This window comes from Enoplosus armatus, chromosome 5 (genome assembly GCF_043641665.1).
Source record: "Enoplosus armatus isolate fEnoArm2 chromosome 5, fEnoArm2.hap1, whole genome shotgun sequence".
Classification (NCBI taxonomy): domain Eukaryota; kingdom Metazoa; phylum Chordata; class Actinopteri; order Centrarchiformes; family Enoplosidae; genus Enoplosus; species Enoplosus armatus.
In genome coordinates, this window is record NC_092184.1 from 20404461 (window position 1) to 20424104 (window position 19644).

At 40.9% G+C, this 19644-nt stretch overlaps 2 protein-coding genes across 3 annotated transcripts; one reads left to right on the plus strand and one right to left on the minus strand.

Annotated features, from left to right (window-relative positions):
* The first annotated feature begins 564 nt into the window (after positions 1-564).
* LOC139285493 (transmembrane protease serine 2-like) lies at positions 565-5834 on the plus strand. The gene is made up of 10 exons (XM_070906060.1): positions 565-579; positions 854-1001; positions 1797-1910; positions 2276-2405; positions 2490-2600; positions 2936-3088; positions 3174-3346; positions 4065-4207; positions 4974-5126; positions 5817-5834. The coding sequence occupies exons 1-10, from the start codon at positions 565-567 to the stop codon at positions 5832-5834; spliced, it is 1158 nt and encodes a 385-aa protein (XP_070762161.1).
* Positions 5835-6093: 259 nt separating this feature from the next.
* On the minus strand, positions 6094-19162 carry bace2 (beta-secretase 2). 2 transcript variants are annotated; one of them, XM_070905434.1, is made up of 9 exons: positions 18680-19162; positions 14476-14564; positions 13843-14059; positions 11705-11836; positions 10862-10996; positions 10440-10541; positions 9820-9969; positions 9570-9738; positions 6094-8207 (listed from the first exon to the last, which is right to left on the minus strand). In XM_070905434.1, the coding sequence occupies exons 1-9, from the start codon at positions 18971-18973 to the stop codon at positions 7966-7968; spliced, it is 1530 nt and encodes a 509-aa protein (XP_070761535.1). In that variant the 5' UTR covers positions 18974-19162; the 3' UTR covers positions 6094-7965. The 2 variants fall into 2 exon arrangements, with proteins under 2 accessions (XP_070761535.1, XP_070761536.1); XM_070905435.1 differs by lacking the exon at positions 9820-9969.
* Positions 19163-19644: the final 482 nt, after the last annotated feature.

Genomic DNA, 19644 nt, shown 5'->3' on the forward strand with positions numbered 1-19644 from the left:
TTATTCTACTTTATTACTTCCCTGCTCTTTAGCATGGTTTCTGTATCAATAAATACATTTAAAAAAGTCAAGATTTGTTTAAATTGTCTTTCAGTTTACATCAGAGTTGTAATGGAGCGAACTGCTAATTCAGTACAAGTTTATTTACACATGTAATTGTGCTCCCTGCATTTTCTGTCAATCATTGACTGGAGTATTGAAGCTTAATGTGTTTGTCTGTATACAGTTCATGTAGTGAAGTGACAGTTCGGCAGTCCTTATTGTGCTTGTTGTGTGCGCAGGAGGGAAACTTTAAACCGATGCTGATGAAGTGCGAGGAGTGGCCTCACACAAATCCTTTTATTTTATCACTGTGAGGCCGCAGAGAGCAGACCGGGGCAAACGCGAGAGGAGATGCTGGAGATCTGAACTGCATCTTTCCAGAGAAACATCTCTCTAACGCCTTCAATTACTCCTGGAGTGGACATTGATATTGACCAGACTGATGTTTGAATTATCTCAGGAGGACATTTCTTTCCATTGCATCTGTCAGTAAATCGTAAGATATTGTTGGTTAAACAGAAAATGACCACTAATCCGGTAAGTTTTTATTTGAATTCATGTGTTCATATCAGTTATCTGTATGTGTAAAAAGAGTATTATTCAGACTATAATAACACAAATATTGAAAATAGCAAGAGTTTTAGAAATGTGAGTGAATAAAATATGTGCGATTCAAATGCTGGATAAATCTCACTTGTACATTTACATTTTAGACTTTTTTCTGGATACTTTAAAAGAAACAAAAGCTGAAATTCATAAATCACCATCATTAAAATCAGTTTTATTCTCATCACTTATGCTTTACTGACAGTATCTAGACTCGGGTCCTTCTTTCATCCGTGAAGATGACAAGAGGAAACTTCCTCCACCCAGCCAATCAGATGTTAAACCTCAGTATGTTCATCATCTGGCCCTGAAACCCCCACCTGAGATCAGCCACTCCATTCCCAAACACAAAGGTAAACCCGCCCTCCTTTTCATTTAATCAGCAGTTCATGCTGTTGAAGTGATTTTAACAACTTTGTGGGGGCTTTGAATAGGATTTTTCTCTAAGAAAGACTGATTGAAGGTTCATTTGGACATCGGTCGAAACAACACTTTCATAACTAAATCCTTGTAGACACACTGTTCTAATAAATAATACTTTATCAGATATACCGAATAAATGGGATAAACTCAAAACTACATTTCGATTTTCATATTGAGGACAGCCATTGACCTATATGTGTTTAAAAATACAAATGTTATTCCTTTAATAGACCGTACTTATTTTAATGTAAATGTCTCATACAACAGTAATTTCTGCCAGTCATAGAGATGCATTCACATGATTGTTTTATACATTTCTTTCTACAATAAAGAATAAGAAAAGCAGATGATTTAATCTGATGATTAATCTGTCTGAAAAGGTCCACTTATTAAACACATTTAAGTGGGTGTAAATGGGTTTCCAGTCACAGTGTGTGTCGTCCTGTCAGATGTAAAACAGAGGTGTGTGAAGTTCACCGCGGCTGCTGTGATCTGCCTGCTGCTCCTCCTGCTGGTGGCTGGAGTCCTCCTCGCTTATTACTGTGAGTGCAGGATTTATCCCATCTGTCCGCTGTGATAACTCATATGCTTTATTATTACAGCCTGTGTGTGAACTGAGCCTTGAACACACACACACACACACACACACACACACACACACACACACACACACACACACAGTACAGTGGAGTACCATCACACCTCTGTCTCATCTTGTCTCCCAGTTTCCTCGGCCTGTGCTCACGGGATGCAGTGTGGTGATGGGAGCTGTGTGTGGGCGTCCCAGTGGTGTGACGGGGTGGCCGACTGTCCTGCAGGCCAGGATGAAGCTAACTGCGGTAAACATCCTCATCCAGGCGCCAAAGTGCAGGATGAAACCCACCTGAGACATCCTGCAATCTGTTTACACGCCTTCATATTTATAAAATGCAGTCTACACATCTTTTACAGCTAAAAGAAACACCTTAATACAATTTTTACTTTAACTTGAGACAATCACATCTCTACATTGCTGTTTATGATTGTCTTGTGTCAGAAAATCTGTTGAATTACATCTCAGTACTTGAAGTGAAAGCTTCACTTCAGACACCACAGAGAACATTGTTGTTAATTATCTGTGTTATGTTACACGAGTCTGGTCCGGCTGCCCTCTTCACTCGCTTGTATCAAAATGTCAAGTCACTGTTTTGTTGTTTGTGCTCAGTGAGGCTCCGCGGTTCCAGTTTCCTGCTCCAGATCTACTCGACTCGGAGTAAAAACTGGAGGACCGTTTGTTCTCACGGCTGGAGCGACCAGCAGGGGAGAGCAGGCTGCCAACATATCGGATACAGCAGGTAAGATGCTCAGACTGTTGTCTCTATATTCTGACATGTGAAGGGTTCATGCGTTTAAATGAAGTCCATTATGTGGTTTGACAGGGGCACATACTTTGAATCAGGCCAACAGAAGACTGACTCTGATGATGGATTCTTAATAGTGAAGTCTGACTTCAACCCCGAGGCATCCATACTGCAGCAGCTTGTGCTCAGGTGAGTGAACAGTTAGGAGGGGAACCAGTATAAAATGAAACTGAATCAATATGAACCTAATTCTTTTTTTTCTTTTTTTTTTGCCATCTGCAGCAACACCTGTCCCAACAACAGTGCGGTGACATTGCGTTGCACTGGTATGTTATTATAGATTGTTAACTATGTCGAATAGCTTGATTTTCATTGATTAATTTTGCTTTTTTATTGATCTATCTATTGAACCATCAAAAAAAGAAGACCATTTAGCTTAGTTCAAAAAAGCCACATTACTGTACACCTGCCAACTAGACAAGACTATAATCATTAATCATAATTTTGTCCTCAGATTGTGGCAGTGGGGTAAACTCCAGCAGGGCCTCTGGGGGCCAGCTGGCCTCTCTAGGGGCCTGGCCGTGGCAGGTCAGCCTGCAGGTTGCAGGCTCCCACCGCTGCGGAGGAGCCATCGTCTCCCCCTACTGGATAGTCACTGCAGCACACTGTGTGGCCAGGTGAGGCCTTTTCATCCCACTTCTTAAAGCAGTGATTGTGGTCTGATTCAGCTTGAATCTACTCTGCTGTTTCTCTCCCCTGCAGGGCCTCCAGCCCTAGAGACTGGGCGGCGTATGCTGGGATAGTGGATCCATTAGGCACCCTGTTTAACCCTGCTTACCCTGTGAGCCGCATCATAGCCCATGAAGGCTACAACAGTGTCACTTGCAGGAATGACATCGCTCTGATGAGGCTCTCTAAACCTCTGGACATCACAGGTGCTGTGAACAGAGTCACATGTTAATGTTAATACCATCTTATAGCATTTTCCCTTGTATACAGAGAAGAGCTATTTAGCCCTCATTGATATAAATGGGGTGGACAATATAATAGAAACACCTGTCAGTATAACTACATCCTCCAAAATTATCATAAAGTTGAATTGATACTCTAAAAGAGTTTCAATACAAACCTGAACATTATAACCTTCATGAAGGAAGGGTTTATTATAGGACTGTTGTATGAGACTACATTAGTTTTAGCTAAGTGTACCTAATAATAAACTGGCTACTGAGTGTACATACCTTATAATGTGGAAAACAGCTGATAAATGTTTATCTGTGTCTAAGACGCAGAAGTGACGCCTTTTTAATAGTCATAAAGAATATTTTTTTGCTTTTGTAGACGTATAACAACAGACATTATTCTTTTCTTTGGCAGCCTCCAGTAATATCGGACCTGTGTGCCTCCCGAATGTTGGTCTAAACATCACTGTTCCCCAGAAGGGCTGGATAACACGGTTTGGTGGCACAGCAAATGGAGGTGAGGCAGGTATGGTTTCGTGTGGTTACGTGTTGTGAATTTAACAACAAGAGCATTAGTGTTCACTGTGTTCACAGTGTTACTTGCTAGTGATCTGCCTATTACCAAATGCAATGTATAAGAATACAAATACTGAAATTACCTGAATTATTTCAATGTCTTGTCATTGGACAGAGTCTGGCTCTCCGTACCTGATGGAGGCTCAGGTCTCTCTCATAGACACTGCAGACTGCAACAGCTCCATCTCTTACAATGGCAGGATATCACAGGACATGTTATGCACCAGAGAGACGGAGGCAGGAGGCGACATGTGCCGTGTAAGACAAACCAGTGACACACTCGCAGTCTTTTCTCTTAGAGGTGTGAAAATTTAATTTAAATGCTATAACCAACACAAATGAGATGATGCACATGGTACACACCCACATATTACATGTCACAAAGCGCAGTTTGTTTTATTCTATGATGAGTCCCAGACGGTTGTAATGTGACTACTCTGGTCCACTGCCCGCAGGGTTAATATGTTTAGGCATTAGCTACAAATCGTGCAAAAGTGTTTACACAAGCAACAACAAACACTCTTTATAACGAAATATTTTCTGGGACAATTTAGTTTTTCTTGCACAAATTTGAGCAGCGACATAAAAGTAGTTCCTATTCTTGAAAGAATTCAAAGCATTTTCATGCTCTTATGTAATTTGCTTTGAGGCATAGTCAAATAAGGCGTGCACTGTGTTCTGTACAGGGCAACAGCTTTAAATAAACAGTTCCACTTTGTGACTTATAACCAACCATTTATACAGTCAACAATGAATGTAAAGTTAGAGCACCGAGGTGGCAGCTGAGCATGATATCATGTTTTATTTACACTAATTAATGCTTTTCATGGAGCTTAGAAATCTTTGGAAGGCCCTAAATGCTTCTTAAACTGAATAAATAACATTTAGTGTTTAAATTTCAGACAATGACATGTTTGTAAAGCCCTTGATAGTGAATGTGGGAATCTTGACAACTGTTATATGTGTCTTCCAGCGGGTGTAGTTCATAAAAAGTCACTTCTGTTTTGTGCTGAATCTCTCTCAGACCGACAGCGGCGGCCCTCTGGTGTCCCTGAAGGATGGAGTATGGTGGCTCATAGGGGACAGTATTTGGGGGGAACACTGCATTGAGCAGAACAAACCAGCTGTTTATGGCAATGTCACCTTTTTTCTGGACTGGATCTTCCATCACATGAGGGTAAAGCAAACAAAGAAAGAAAGATTGGACTTGTAAAGGCAGTCAAACAATGAAAAGGATTTCCATGTACTGTATGTACAGATAATTCGTAGCGTTTGTTTTAATCTGCTTGGAGGACCAGATGCAATAAGAAGGTTTATCCGTCTGGTCCAAGTAATACTGCCTGACTCATGCTGGATGTACAGTAATAATACCTTCACAGCCGAGTCTTAATACAAGCTTTACAGTGTAATGTGTGCTTGATCTTCATTATGCCTGTAAAAATGTTTCATTCTGTGAAAGGTAAAGGTGATAAATTCGATAATTGGTCTTTCACCTCTGAACTACATGATTGGTTTCATTCTTGTTAAAGCTAAAAATAATATTGTCTTGTGCTCAAACACAACATAGACAGTTTTGATAACTGGGTGTGTTAGTTACTGTTGAACAGTCAAAATAAGCTAAAACATTACTCAGTTGTAATATTATTATAAACTAATCAGCAGTTGTTGTTAATCTATATATCTATATCTATTCCTACTGAAATGAGCTGCTTACATGAGGACAATGTACAGTATTTACTATTAGCTTTGACTGTTCTTGTTGTTTGAGCATTTAGAAAAACACTAATTATGTGTAGAATAATGATCAGGCCACAATTATCAAATGAAACAGAAAACTAATTGTACTCGTTTGTTTTTCTGTTTGCAGAAGCATCAAGATGACTGATGACCGGGCCAAAGATCAACTATCTGAGGTGTTTGTGTTTACATTTTCATATCAGTGCCTCAACAATATCTGTATCACTACCATAACTTATTTCCTACGATATTACTGTTCTGTCTTTATAATTCACACCACTGTATGCAGACTCCAGCGAACAATGTTGTCATATTATCTCTTTGTAACAGCTTTTATGTTTTTGTATATTTATGTGGAATGCATATCTTTATTTTAGTCTGTATAACTATGATTGGAATAAATAGCGACATGTGAGCCAGTAAATGAAAATACCACGTGTCAACACAAGATGTCACTCATAAACCACATCAAGCTTGTCCCCACCGATTCCCAGAGGATGCTTTGTTTCCTTTCACAAAAAGAAATATTTATTCATTTAAAATGATTTACATCTTTGATTTGGTCACAAGCGCAAGCACAATTTTGGCACAGAAAAATACACTTATAAATAAGTGAACATTAAAAGATTCAAGTGTACCTTCAATTTTGACAAATTTGACGACTTTAAATTTGGGCATACAGTGACACATTGGACTGATCCTCTAGTCAGAACCAACAAGCACATGTTTTGAGTGATTGTGCTGCACAGTCTCTGCGGAGGAGCATGTTTCATGTAGTGTATCACTGACTTTTACATACAAGCTTTCATTAGTGTACAGAGACTAATTTTTTATTGCTAACAGGTCAGTCAACTAACTGTAGTCCACAGGTACGCAGAAGGATCATGTGTTGCCAGTTTCAAATAGTTTAGTGTTTGTATAAAATGTGCAGTATACATATGTACCACTCAACAACTAGTGTCTAAAAAGCAAAGATTTGGAATAATAATACAATCACATTCAAAGAGATTTAAATATAAAGTTGGACATATACAGAATTAGTACAATTACATTAATACAGCAAATTGCATAACAGATTGAGAAATATTGATCTTTAGATTTATATTACACTTTTGATTGACTTTAGAAACAAAGTGCAATTCAGCAGAGTCTCAAGCTGCTGATACTGTATATCAATTTGTATTAGCAGTGAGCTGAGACTTAATGGCACTACAGGCACTGTAAACATGTGGGTAACCTCTAGTAATATTCTTCCTATTAACAGTGATTGTTTGAGCAGCTTTTCCCCTCAACTTCAACACACACAGGCATTCATCTCACCCCATAAAAGACTGAGGGTTAACTTCAAAATACAAGAAGGCACTAGAAACATTCCTTCATTGATCAGAGTTAAATCTGTTGGTAGCAGACTGTCAACTGTAAAGACACATTTTAAGGGGCTGCATGCCCTTAGAAATTAATAATACACAGTTTGGCTGAAAATGAAATCAGCAACTTTTTTTGTTCAATTGTTCAAGAGTGCACCTCTGTGTTTCATGTCCCCGCTGTCCTGTAAGAAAGACATTCCACCCTTAGCTCTTCTCAACTGTTACACATCATTGCTGGTGTGATGTTTAGTGTGCGTTGGGAGTCAGTTTGTGATAGTGTGCTTCATACTTTGGTTCAGCCTTCTGTTTGTGTTAGTGATGTCCTACATTGCCCAGAATACCTTTTGATAGCCCTGAAGAGAAAAGGCCTGAACTTGATTCGAGTGCTCTCTCAAACTACACCCGAACTGAGTCGGTGTAGGCGGGGAGAACAATACTGATGGCGTACGAGTGTTTCCAGTTGAGAAAAGGTAAGTCATACACAGAACTAAAAACTTCCCTGCAGCTACATGACATCATGAACTTTTAAAGCTATAGTCAGTGGAGAAAGTGCGCGTGTTGTTCTTCTTCTATGCTGGATGTCTTTCTCTGGGTCACAATGTCTACATATGACATGATGTGACCAATTATAGGTGAGAGTAAGCAAGATACGCCACCAAACAAGACAGTGGAACCATACATAGGGTTATCACCAACAGCTGTTTTTAAGGAGTGTTTTTAGGCTGGATTTTCCCTTCAAGAGGCAGTTGATCTGTCTGTGTCTACCTCCGCGGGTCGACCTGATGAGTGCAGTCTAGAGTCAGTGAGACATTCAGAGCCGAGTGTTGCTGTTCGATCCACTCGGTCTGTGGATTGGCTCTGTTCGCTGTCCCCCTGCCCGTTCACTCTGTCCACCCGCCCTTTTCCTCTCAGTCACTTGATGCGGTGGCGGACCAGCGAGGACTCGTCCGTTATCTCCCCCGAGCGGTCTCTGCGTCGGCAGGGCAGGACCAGCAGGAGCAACAGTATGACGAGGACCAAGGCGCAGACTGCCATCAGGGCGTAGGAAATGACCCACATAAGAGGCTCCTTCAGCGTCCCGCCAGAGCAGTTGGCCGCCACGTCTGCTGCCGAGAAGGGCCCCGCGATCTCTGACAGAGCCACGCCACCACTCACTGCGGAGAAACACAAGACAGATAGTTGCACACCAGGTCATGTAATTATCAATGCATAAAACCAAAAACAAAATGAACCTCATGACCCTTTAAAAGGAAGCACGGAGGTCTTTTGATTCAAGATTATTTCATGTGAGAAAAGAAAGTTTATTCTTTGGTGATAATGAACAAATTCTTAGTACAGATATAAAACGTCAACTGTATTACGATTAAGCTTAGATGTCGATTCACTTGTGGCAGCTTCTTAAAACAACAGTTGTCTTAGACTGGCAGTGACTGAGCAGTGTCATTGAAGTAATTTGAGGTTATATGCTTCACTCAAGAGCAAGTCAACAGTTGAGCGTTTTCTCTGTCTTCATTTTACGACCCAGCTCGGGAATTAGAGCTGGCAACCCTACTGTCACAAGCCTGCATCCTTAACCTTCAACCTACATCTGCTTCAAGCCCGTTTGGTTAATACGGGACAAAAGTGATCTTTGTGCTTTAATGAGAGTGGGAAGATCTGCCCAAGCTCATATTTACACAGAACTACAGGGAAGTACCACCGTTTAAGGTTTGACATTTAGGTCATGATGAACGGGACACTCTCAAGGTCTTGGTTAGTGAACCTGCAAATATTGTTAAATAGTACATTGCACACGGTTTTCTTTTCCATAAGTTATCAATTAATCAATGCGCTAAACTTTTCTGGACTGTGATTTTTCCTACTCTGTTGAAAGTTAAATGTCTTAAAGTGTCAGGAACATTTGCTATAGCTGAATACAGATGAAACCATACAAATGGCTCATAAAGGCTTTAATATTTTAAACTATGAGGGGTCCATCTTTCCTCTGCAGATGTTATTTTTCACCTTTTAAATAAGTAGATAAAAGGTAGCATAATGTTAAGCAGTTGTTGTGGACTTTGAGTGCATTTATTGCTACTTCATTTTTACTGTATGTTAGCACTTGCTTACACTGACATTTGACTTTTGACCTTGAGTCAATTACATTAAGTGTTGGTGATTTCAGTGGGTATGTTGGTGACTGAGTATGAGTTGAGCCATGTTTGTGCAAACGTCAGTTTTTCCTGCTGTGAATCATCAGAACTTCATACAAACACACACGATAAAAATAGTATACTGAGATAGGCAACACACATTTTAAACCACAAACAAAATGCTATCATAAGGCTGATAAAAACATTAATATGGATATAACAATCTGTAGAACTTGATGCACACAAATTCTCAGATTACTATCCAAACCAACGTTTTGAGACACACAGTAAACGATTTGTTAACAACTTACAATGTTTGGACACATGATATGATACGTTTTACATTCTTTTCTGTCTTAGCAACAGTCTTGTATGCATCCTTACCTGCACAGCTACTGAGTGCGAAGCCCAGTCTCTGCTGGGCGCGGTCGAACACCACGTAGAAGCCTTCCATAACAGTGGCGCCGATCACCAGGCCGTTAGCTGACGAAGACACTCCGAAACGGAAGCAGTCCAACGTGCCGTCCACGTCTGTGATTGGCTGGATGTACAGCTGCAAGACGACAGAAGAATGAGAACCAGTAAGTGTTTGTGTGTCTTAAGTTGATGGAGAAGTTTATGTTTATCCAGGTACCTGAGGCAGGATGGTGATGCGGAAGGACTGGCTGGTGTTCGTGGCCCTTAGGTAGATGGACAACTTGGGGAAAAACCTCCAAGGGGTCTCTCCCTTCATCCAGCATGCAAGCTTGGTGCCATCCCAGAACCCTGAAGAAAAATCCTGTATCTGAACCAAAGAGACAAGAGACAAAGAGAGACAGAGGGACACATGCAGGGCGAAAGACAAACAGACAGAAACAGAAGGTCAGTATAGCATCAAAACAGGTTTTGCTGTTCCCTTTCATTTTCCCACTTGGGATTAATCTACAAGGCTGTGGGTACATTAATTGAAAGCGTTCCTTCCAGGTTCAAATTAACCTTGAGTACTTTGTTTGTGTGCAGTTACAAAAAGGTGAAAATGTGTATAGTAGAATGGGATAAAAAAAAAACACACACACACACACACACACACACACGCACACGCACACACGCACACACGCACACACGCACACACACACATTTTTATAGCAGAAAAACTCCTGATCCTTCCTCTCAAAGCTACTACGTCCCTGAACAGTGAGTGTGTGCTATCCTCCCCTGCATCTCTTTGCTCTGACAACATGTTTCATCATTGTCTGTGGAGAGACGGCAGCGTACCAGAGAGCTGCGTGTGATGGCTTCTACCACCGCATTGAAGACGTTGACAGGAAGTCGCAGCAGTGTCGTCCCACTGTCAACTATAGCTTTATCCATGTTATACTGAAAGAAAGGGAGAAAGAGTGAAGTGCAGTTTCTCAGTTCAGCTAACTCCTATGGAAGACCTTGAGCAAACAAAATAAAAATATAAAATGGAGGAAGTTCTTTCACTAGAGCAGAAAAAACAGATAACATTCTCTCGCAGTACTCAGATTCATTTCCGTGTTGTAACATTGATACAATCAACCCATCAAGAATGAATGTTGTACAACCAGTATTCCCCCAACCCGTTTACTGCCATGGAAGGACCATCTTTGCATAGTGATGGGTCGCGTTGGACAGTTTGAGATAATCAGGGAAGCAATGTAGAGTTTGAAGTTTACCTCTCTGCAGTCCAGTTCCAGATTCTGGTCCCCAACCTCCAGCTTCAAAACCTCCACTTGGTAGTACCACTCCTCTACTATAGGGGTGTACCACACTGACCCCTGGTACAGGGTTGGTTCAGCCCCTCCCATGATCTAAAGGCAGTAATAAAAAAAAAAGTCTTCTTCACTCATCTATGGGTCAACAACAACACAGTGAATATCCAACAAGAGTCTAGCAAAGGTTTATCCCTCCACATTTTGGCAGGATACATAGACCCACTCCTACACACACACACACACACACACACACACACACACACACACACACACACACACACACACACACACACACACACACACACACACACACAAGCACCCTGCCATCTTATCCATCTGTCTATATCAGTGGGTCACATGATGGAGATGCAGTGAGCGAGGCCGTTCATATAACAGTGACAGACCTGCTCTCAGCAGGATACTATCTTAGCTTAATTAGCTTCACTCTAACTAGACTGGGCCTCCAATGGAGAAACCACATTGTCAAGGAGGATATCAGCTATTATGTTTCTAAAATGCACTCAGCTGCGATGTCTGATCCACTACTGACAGGTTTTATTTTGTCTGAGAAGAGGAGTGCTCAACCGCATCCCCGTCCTCTATGAGTGAAGCACATCTGATACTGCACGTTCAATAACTCCAGACACGAACTGTATCACTAAAATACAAAATTACAGGCAGAGATCATCTAAAATATAAAATGTCCACAGACTCTGTTTAGGTTGAAAGTCTTTACAACAAAACCTTATTTGATATTTTCATTTGATCAAACTCCTCCCCAGGCAGCCCCTCCTGACTACTCACAAGACTGCCTCCCGCTGGGTCCGCTGTGCTGCTGGCTGACAGTCCAGCACCACACATCTGGAGGGAAAAGATGTCAGGAATTCCCAGCTGTCGCACCAAAGAGTCGAAGAAGGGCAACACGGACGAGTCAGGCTGATTGAAAGACAGGAGACTGTGTTAAATCCATTCGAGCTTTTACATATTTATTTTAAGCTTTTAGGTTGTGTGATTATCCAGTGTACATTTATTTTCTCAGACAACCGATAACATACGAAGTACACACAAAGATCTTCAAGGATGAAAATGTTTTATGTGAATTCTGGAAATACACAACTGAACTGAAAAACACATTTTGTGATGAGACAATTTCTTTTTCCTGTTTAGGTAGACCTAAATGTTACAACACTTAAATCATTATCTGTGGGGCTGTGAAGATGGACAAAATTACACTTAAAACATTGGTGACATGCAAAGTTAACTGCTGGCAGGCCGATAGATATTCATAGACTTTAAAATTAGTACTTTTCTGTTGCAGCATTAGTAGAAACAATGCTTTCTTAATGATGTTTTAACACAGATAAAATGTTTTAAAAAAGGTTGTGATTGAAACAACATTCTGACCACCGAGTGTATGTGTTCGAATGTGTGTTTGGACTGGTGTAAGTAGGGATGAGACAGTGGTATGCCCCTTGACTCTCTCTCCTGTTTTCCTCAGATAGGTTTTCATGTCAAGGCAGCATTATCATGTCACGCATGACAAACGGCCCGCAGGCAAGTTGAACCTGAACACCCAGGAGACACCAGCAGCACAAAGTGGTCAGTGTGAGCGTATCTGCCCCTCAATCACTGGCATTTGAACCCCAAAGGTTGCTGTAGTCGGCACAGAATGAAAGAATGTATTGTGCCGCTGACGTCACTCTCGTCCCATCAACACCAAATGATCACGTTAAAGAAACCGACCCTGGGCAAAGCACCTTGTTTGTGTGCCTCTGTCACTCATTCATAAAATAACACTTTGAGAATGTGCTTCTTCCACTCTAATGAAGAGATCAGATAATCATATGTCGTTTTTATCCAATTAAATTAGTGTCCATTAATTCACCTATGACAAAACTAAGTTGCTGCAGTGGTAGAATATGAGTTCTTTAATTCTGGTGTAAAAAATTAAATGAACAAATTTTACTGTAGATGACGTAAGGATATAAACTAATATAGATGTGACAAAAATCTATTTAACCGGGAATATTAAAAAAACTTCATTACACAAAACTTATCACACCCTTGGCTGCTGAAAATAAATCACGAACACTAAACTTTTCTGTTGTCATGTGAAATGTCTGTGACTACATCCAGATAAGATCTCAATTTGGAAAGTTATTCAGTGCTGTAAAAGACATGTGGGGACACTGGGAAGTTATGTAGTACTGCTTGATTAACTTGATAAAACCTGATATTATCAAGTGACTTATTGTTTCCCCTCTGTGCTCCATGCATTTTCTCATTTGTCTATTTCTTTTATGTATCTAAACGTTTTATAAATTTCATATAAACATTATACAATTACTATAAATATACTGCTCCTAGTCCTTTGCAGCAAAGAATCACCCACCTACCGTATGATATATTTCACAATGATCATTACACAAACTCAGAAAACAAGTTATAAAGAGAAGATGAATTTTCCCATTTTGTGAGAAAAGGCCAGACTGATTTCGCTTCTACTGATAGATTTAATACAGTTTACAGAAATGTAGTCCTTACTTACTAGTTACTGTATTTCAATCATTTTGAGTGTTTCTCCAGACATTTACTGCCAAACTCAGGTCCACAAGTAAATCATAAGAGCCAAAAAACATCAGGACAAGAGAGAGGTTAAGAGATCATATTTTGTTAAATTGCTTAACAAACAAAAGGAGGTTGTGGAATTAAAACAGTCCCCTTGCTTTATTCATTGTTGATTTTTACTAATTACTAATCACAGACAACAAACAAATAGTAGATATCTTTACTGTCATTCTTATAGACCACAAAAGTGGAAAAGATCTATTTCACAATTTAATTACCCATTTTTCTGACATCTGCATTTCACTTCACTGTTTTGATGACGTTATTGTGCGCTCTAAGATTTAAGGTAAGATTTAAATTTAAATCTCTCTCACCCGTGCCAGCATGGGATAGGCCAGCCCCAAGATGCCCTGCCAGTTGACCCCAGGAAGGAAGAAGCCGTCAGATGACAGGATGGCAGCTATGTTGATGATGATGGACCCATTTGGGCCTTTGGGGATGGAGACACGGTCCATGCCCAGTTCACCTTCCCAGTTGCCCTGGGTGTACCGGACAGCCACAGTCCGGCCAGCTAACTGGTAGGTACTGGAGCTAAACCCAGGGGAAGAAGCCAAGACGTGTGAATACTTACAAAGGCCTGTGGTAGATAAATAGCAATATTTGTGTTAATTTAGAACCGGGACTGTAATAAAGGGGCTACCTCAAAATATATATATATAAGATGGGAGAACTCTGATAGGACAGATTCACCACAAACATACACATTAATTTGGATACATAAAAAAGATTATGTAATTAATTCATGAGGAATATTAATTCTGTCTGTGAAAAAGCTACAATCTCTGATACATTTCATCAATAAATTCTGCCTTTATCATGATGATGAGTGTGGATGATGAAGAGCAGACATGGTAAAACAAGAACTGAACTAAAACTCTATTATATCTATCTAAATATTGGCATGACATTTCCAAGAGTCGGATTACACAAGTGTTCCAGCCACTCACAGTTCAGTGTTGAAGTAGTGAGTAATGAATGGGTGTGGAGCCGCAGCCACGGCAAAGTTACTGCTGCCTGTATCCACCAGGATGTTCAGCTGCAAAACACAAGGCAGAGTTTTCTTTAACAACCAGAGCTGGAGTGAGCGTTATCTGCTATAAGCCTACCCCACCCTAACTTACAGAGCTCCTGAGTCACAGGGTAAAAAAAATGTCAGCTGTTGAACTGTGTGATACAATGATAAGAAGCTTTTAAAATGCAATAAGACATTAAAGTTCCTGCCTAGAGGAAGAAAAAGCAGAAGAGGAGCAGATAACGTTGAGGGACAACAAAAAAAATTAAATAAAAACACAAAATTGATAAAAAAAAATAAAATTAAAGTTAAGATAAGAAGATACAGAATACAGACAAAAAACAGACTGGTGGAAATTGGCTTCCATGCCTATCTGAAAGACCCATGTTTCTAAAGGCATACTTCAATCCACTGGTATGCCTGTCGTCACATATGCGTCATAAATTAACATTATCCAAGTCTACAAGCCGCTAAAAGGTGTGCTGTGTGGAATTATTACATTGTAAAATGAAAGAAACAGACACTCTGTGTTTTGTTTTGAGGCAGTAGAAACAGGCCCTTTTTGGGCAGTGTTTTGTTGCAGGGTAATTAGTCCTTTGGAGTAAAATATTTTACATAAAACTAAACTGAAGTGTGCACTGTACAGCTGTATTATAATATCATATGTAAACATCATTTTGGGACTGGATTTTGAACTTGGATCAGGTACAACAAAACCCTGACTGGGTGTATCCCTAATTTCTAGAGAGACCAGTGTCACACGAACTGGTGTAAAGAGCTTTGCCACTTAGCAAAAATGACTATGCACCTCTGATATAATTGCTCTCTAATGTGTGATCTATATGAGTCAAACATGACAGCCTCTAGCTACTGACATGACCATATGACCTATCCAGCCATCCTGGTATGTGTCATGTGCACCGTGGGGACCTGCTAACAGCAGTTGAGATAATGTTGTCTTCCAGGCATCAAATCAACGAGCAGGAACTAATTAGCCAGCAGACTTCTGTCACCTCCATTGCTGAGCGGGAGAGGGGGGGGGGGCACATTAACACTCCCTAGCAAGCATTCCTCACCATGACGGGGTCATATACCTAACCCCCCACAGCCACCTGATGACTCAACAACAAAGATGTCTATACAGTGGCTCTTCAATGATGTCACATGACACAGTCTATAAAAATATGTATGATACATGTATGTAATACAATAATGAGTGTTCGTTCAGCATGCTCAGCTGCACAGACACAAACAGTAACTGTAACAATCAATCTATCATCACTACCCTGTGACGGGCTGCCATTGTTTTAGACAGACCAGACCAGCAGGAAGTTGTTTATTTAAAAAGTGTTTGACAGGCAAACAAGGAATTCCAACGATCACATGGAGCAATCCACTTTCTCAAGCTCGGTTCCTCAAGCCTATCACACCGAAACCAAAACCGTAATTATCAACAATGTGTTCAGGCTTCCTGTACCGGTTCAGTCGGGTACAGGAAGCCGCAGTTGGCCCGTCCATTGGCTTATCAGTTCCTCCTCATTGGACGGGCCCTGGTCCCATCACTGTGACTGTGCCATCTCAAACCCCACTGCTGCCTTGCAGATGGCATCGATCCATTCACACAAGGCCTGAACCGGCCAAACAGGCCAGATTGGAAAATACTGGAACCTTGTGGTGAAGGAGGGGGAACAGGGGCATTTCCTCATCCCCACACCAGCTATCTTTTCTTGTCACACTATCCTCCCTTAGCTCGGCTGCTGAGCCTCGGGCAAATCTCTTCCTCCCGCTGCTGCGGCAGCCTGCAGTTGCATGCAGTTGAGCGTTAACTGCCTAATTGGCAGTGGCTCCATGGCGGCAACGTGCATCTGCTACCTGTTTGTACCAATTAGCAGATGTGAGGCTCTCCAGCCGACACCTCAGCCTGGCTGTGCCATATGCTAACAGATGCGGCAATTAGTGGCTCATTTGAATAGTGCCTCATTTAACACCACAGCTCTGTAATCACATCATCATTTAGTTGGAATAATATTGAGAGTATCACTCAATAGTATTGAGTTACAGGACATTTTGGCACTGCATAACCAATCTGAACCAAGGTGGATGGAGCTCTGCCGGCATGAATATCTGAAATGAAGGTTTCACTGTAACTGTGCACAGAGCACACGAGTATAACGGCTGGAATATCAGGGATGCAACGATTTCCTCTGTCAATAATGTATATTATAGTTCCTCCAATTCCCAAGTAATTTAAGAAATTGTAATGTACAATTCTGATGCTGTGGTGTCACTCTGTACATAGCTATAGATATAAGATATATGATATGTAAGTTTCATTTTAACATATCAGAATTGATTGATGCAAACATAGACTGCATCTCAGAAGCATCTTCCATGGGTGCAACATTTTAAGTAATATTTGTTCAGAAACATCAATGTTTACTTGCTCTCGTGCTTCCTCAGGCTGTGTAGAGAGCCTGATGCGGGTCCCAAATAGACCTCTTTCACAGATGTCATTTTGACACGTCATTGCAGGAAACACTCCCATGTAACTAATTAACTTTAACTAACATTAATAATCCATATAGGTGAATTGGTTTCAGGGCCCAGGTGTAATGCATACTGGCTTACTGGGACAATTGGTGGAACTTTGCCATTGTAAGTGTTATTAGTTGCGCTTGTGCTTTTCCTGCTATGACAAGTCAAAATGTCTGCTCTGACAAAGGTCTGTCAGAAATCAACAGGCGAGGCACTGTTGACATGGTTATAAAAGGTAATCACAGATTTCTTAACAAAATAGCATAGTGTAGTTAAGTGTACCACTTTCCCTCTATGCAGCCTGAGGAAGGTGCACAGGAATAAAATATTGCTTTGAATAAATTATAGTCTGAATAAACATTAAGTTTGGTGAATTCCCTCCTTTGAGCAACACCTTAAACTGTGGCATTCCATTAAAACAGCATGTGCAAAGCATATTTTACAGCTATGGACTGGTTGTAAAGTTGTGTGGGAACTGTACTCTGACAAGTGCTGCAACATTATCCTCTCAGAGGTTGACGCAGGGCAGTGGCATGGCAGGCAGCACTGATAAGCCTCTGTGAGCCTGAGAAACTGAGCTGTGCCACCCAAGAGTCTTAAAAGCTCTGATCTGTTTAACTTGAGAGGGCCAGGAACAACAGGTCAAGTCACTAATGAGATAATTCACCAACACATATACTTACAACACAATGACAAAGCGCTGCCTTAAACCTACAACACCCTAAAGCATCATGTATTTTTAATAGTGACGGGAGAATCCCTCTTCCAACTCTTCTGGGACCATTTAGTCCCCCTTAATCATTAATATGATCTTGTTTGGCACTTTACATAACGAGCAGTGTAAAATGATGACAATAAATTACACAGGCATATTTCCATGCAACCAAAAGAAAATAAGCAGCAAATATGGCTGAACCAGGCCTACTGCTGTTTTGTACTTGTGCTCTTTGCTCCCTCGGAGACTCATAATCCCCGTCAGCTGCCTGGTAAGAAACAGTGGTCCTCACAGGCAGCATCATGTGAGTGCATGTGAGCGGGGTTTAGTCCACCTACAGACCCCAAGGCTGTAAAGGCATGAGCCAGCTGCTGCACCCCACAGCCATGATACTATCCTGCCATGATGGTCCCAGTCAGGCCTGGAAATAAACAGCTAATTTTATTTTATAAGGGTAGGGACAGTAAAATATGGCAGACTTCCCATGACCCAAGTTTTTCTGTTGTTGGTGTCATACCAAACAGTTAAGTATATTGAAATATCACATCTTGCATAGATAGGTAGCCAAGGCCCTGGGGTGAAACAAACACACCCAGCCAACTGTCACACTCAGCCCCCTTCAATGGATCACATGGTGGACGGACCGGCCCCTGTTCACACACAGCAGACCTGCCATCAGTGACCGAATATAACACATGACCCAGTGTAAATCCATTGACTAAAAACGAAAGAAAGTAAAGAAAAAATAAATTAAAGACAGATTTCATTCTGTTCAAAACCCGTACCAATTGAATACTTAAACACCTGTACAAATGTTACGAGATATCAAACCAAAACAACAGATATACACACAGTAACGGTGTTTTATGATAACGTTACACTGCATTACCTTTTGACCAGGAGTACCAATTGACATTTCGATGTAGTAGCCTCTTCCAGAGTCCCCTTGCAAGTTGTTTACCATATCCAGGAAGTTCACTGTGCCAGACGGATCAGAGGCCAAAGAGAGACCGTTTCCATCAGACGTTAAGACGACTCGTCGAAGAGGAGCCAAATCCACATCCGAGGATAAATTGTACTTCCCGGTGTATATTTTGAGTGGTATGGAAAAGTAACTTTTGGACACGCCGAAGTATAAACTTAAAGCAAATGCCCATATCGAAACAGAAGTAGCGCATGCCATGGCGGTGTTAGTTTCTATATTGATAACAGTGAAAGTCTGAGTAAAGACTCCAGCTCCTTGCTCAAAGTTTGCAGTAAGCTACCTAAGTTTTACGTTTAGCCATCATGAAAACTCCTGTGCCGCTGTAACCGCCATCATGGAAACGCTGCCTCTCCACCGTCAAAAAGAAGCTGAACATACTGACATGGTTACACAGTATGACTGACACTGAACACAACTGTTTGTCTGCAGTCGATAAACTTCTGCGAGTTGTTTCACCTCCATCCACTCCTCTAACGGTATCAAGCTAGCCAAAATGGAGAATGGTACTTCCGGTTATGTTAATTTTCAAATTAAAGGAAACCCATGCGGTTACAGTTTGTAACGTAAAAACGGAGTAGTCATTTTACGTAGGCATATGAGCCATGAGCATTATAGAAATTAAGAAAAATCACAAAATGCAGTCAAAGACTACACCAGGAAAACGTATGAGGATAAAGTATAAGTTCACGTTCTTGTCTTGTGGTGTTTGCTTCATAATGCAGAGTAGTGTACGTTATTTTGTATTTTCTCCAAGTTAAATGATACGACACAAGTGACGATTCATTTTTGTTCATGAAAATACTTTTATTGTGAAGGCAAAGCGGCGTAACCGTTTGTGTTATTTCTTCCGCCTTGACGCTGCTGTTAAA

What these genes read in the sequence shown, in the direction of transcription:
- LOC139285493 (XM_070906060.1), top strand. An exon ending in CCAGGATGAAGCTAACTGCG is followed by an intron (nt 1,911 to 2,275) that starts GTAAACATCCTC and finishes GTTTGTGCTCAG; the next exon opens with TGAGGCTCCGCGGTTCCAGT. An exon ending in GCAGCACACTGTGTGGCCAG is followed by an intron (nt 3,089 to 3,173) that starts GTGAGGCCTTTT and finishes TCTCCCCTGCAG; the next exon opens with GGCCTCCAGCCCTAGAGACT.
- bace2 (XM_070905434.1), bottom strand. Translation starts at nt 18,973, where the DNA reads ATGGCATGCGCTACTTCTGTTTCGATATGGGCATTTGCTTTAAGTTTA. An exon ending in CCATCACACGCAGCTCTCTG is followed by an intron (nt 9,970 to 10,439) that starts GTACGCTGCCGT and finishes TCTTTGGTTCAG; the next exon opens with ATACAGGATTTTTCTTCAGG. An exon ending in CGCACTCAGTAGCTGTGCAG is followed by an intron (nt 8,208 to 9,569) that starts GTAAGGATGCAT and finishes GTTTCTCCGCAG; the next exon opens with TGAGTGGTGGCGTGGCTCTG.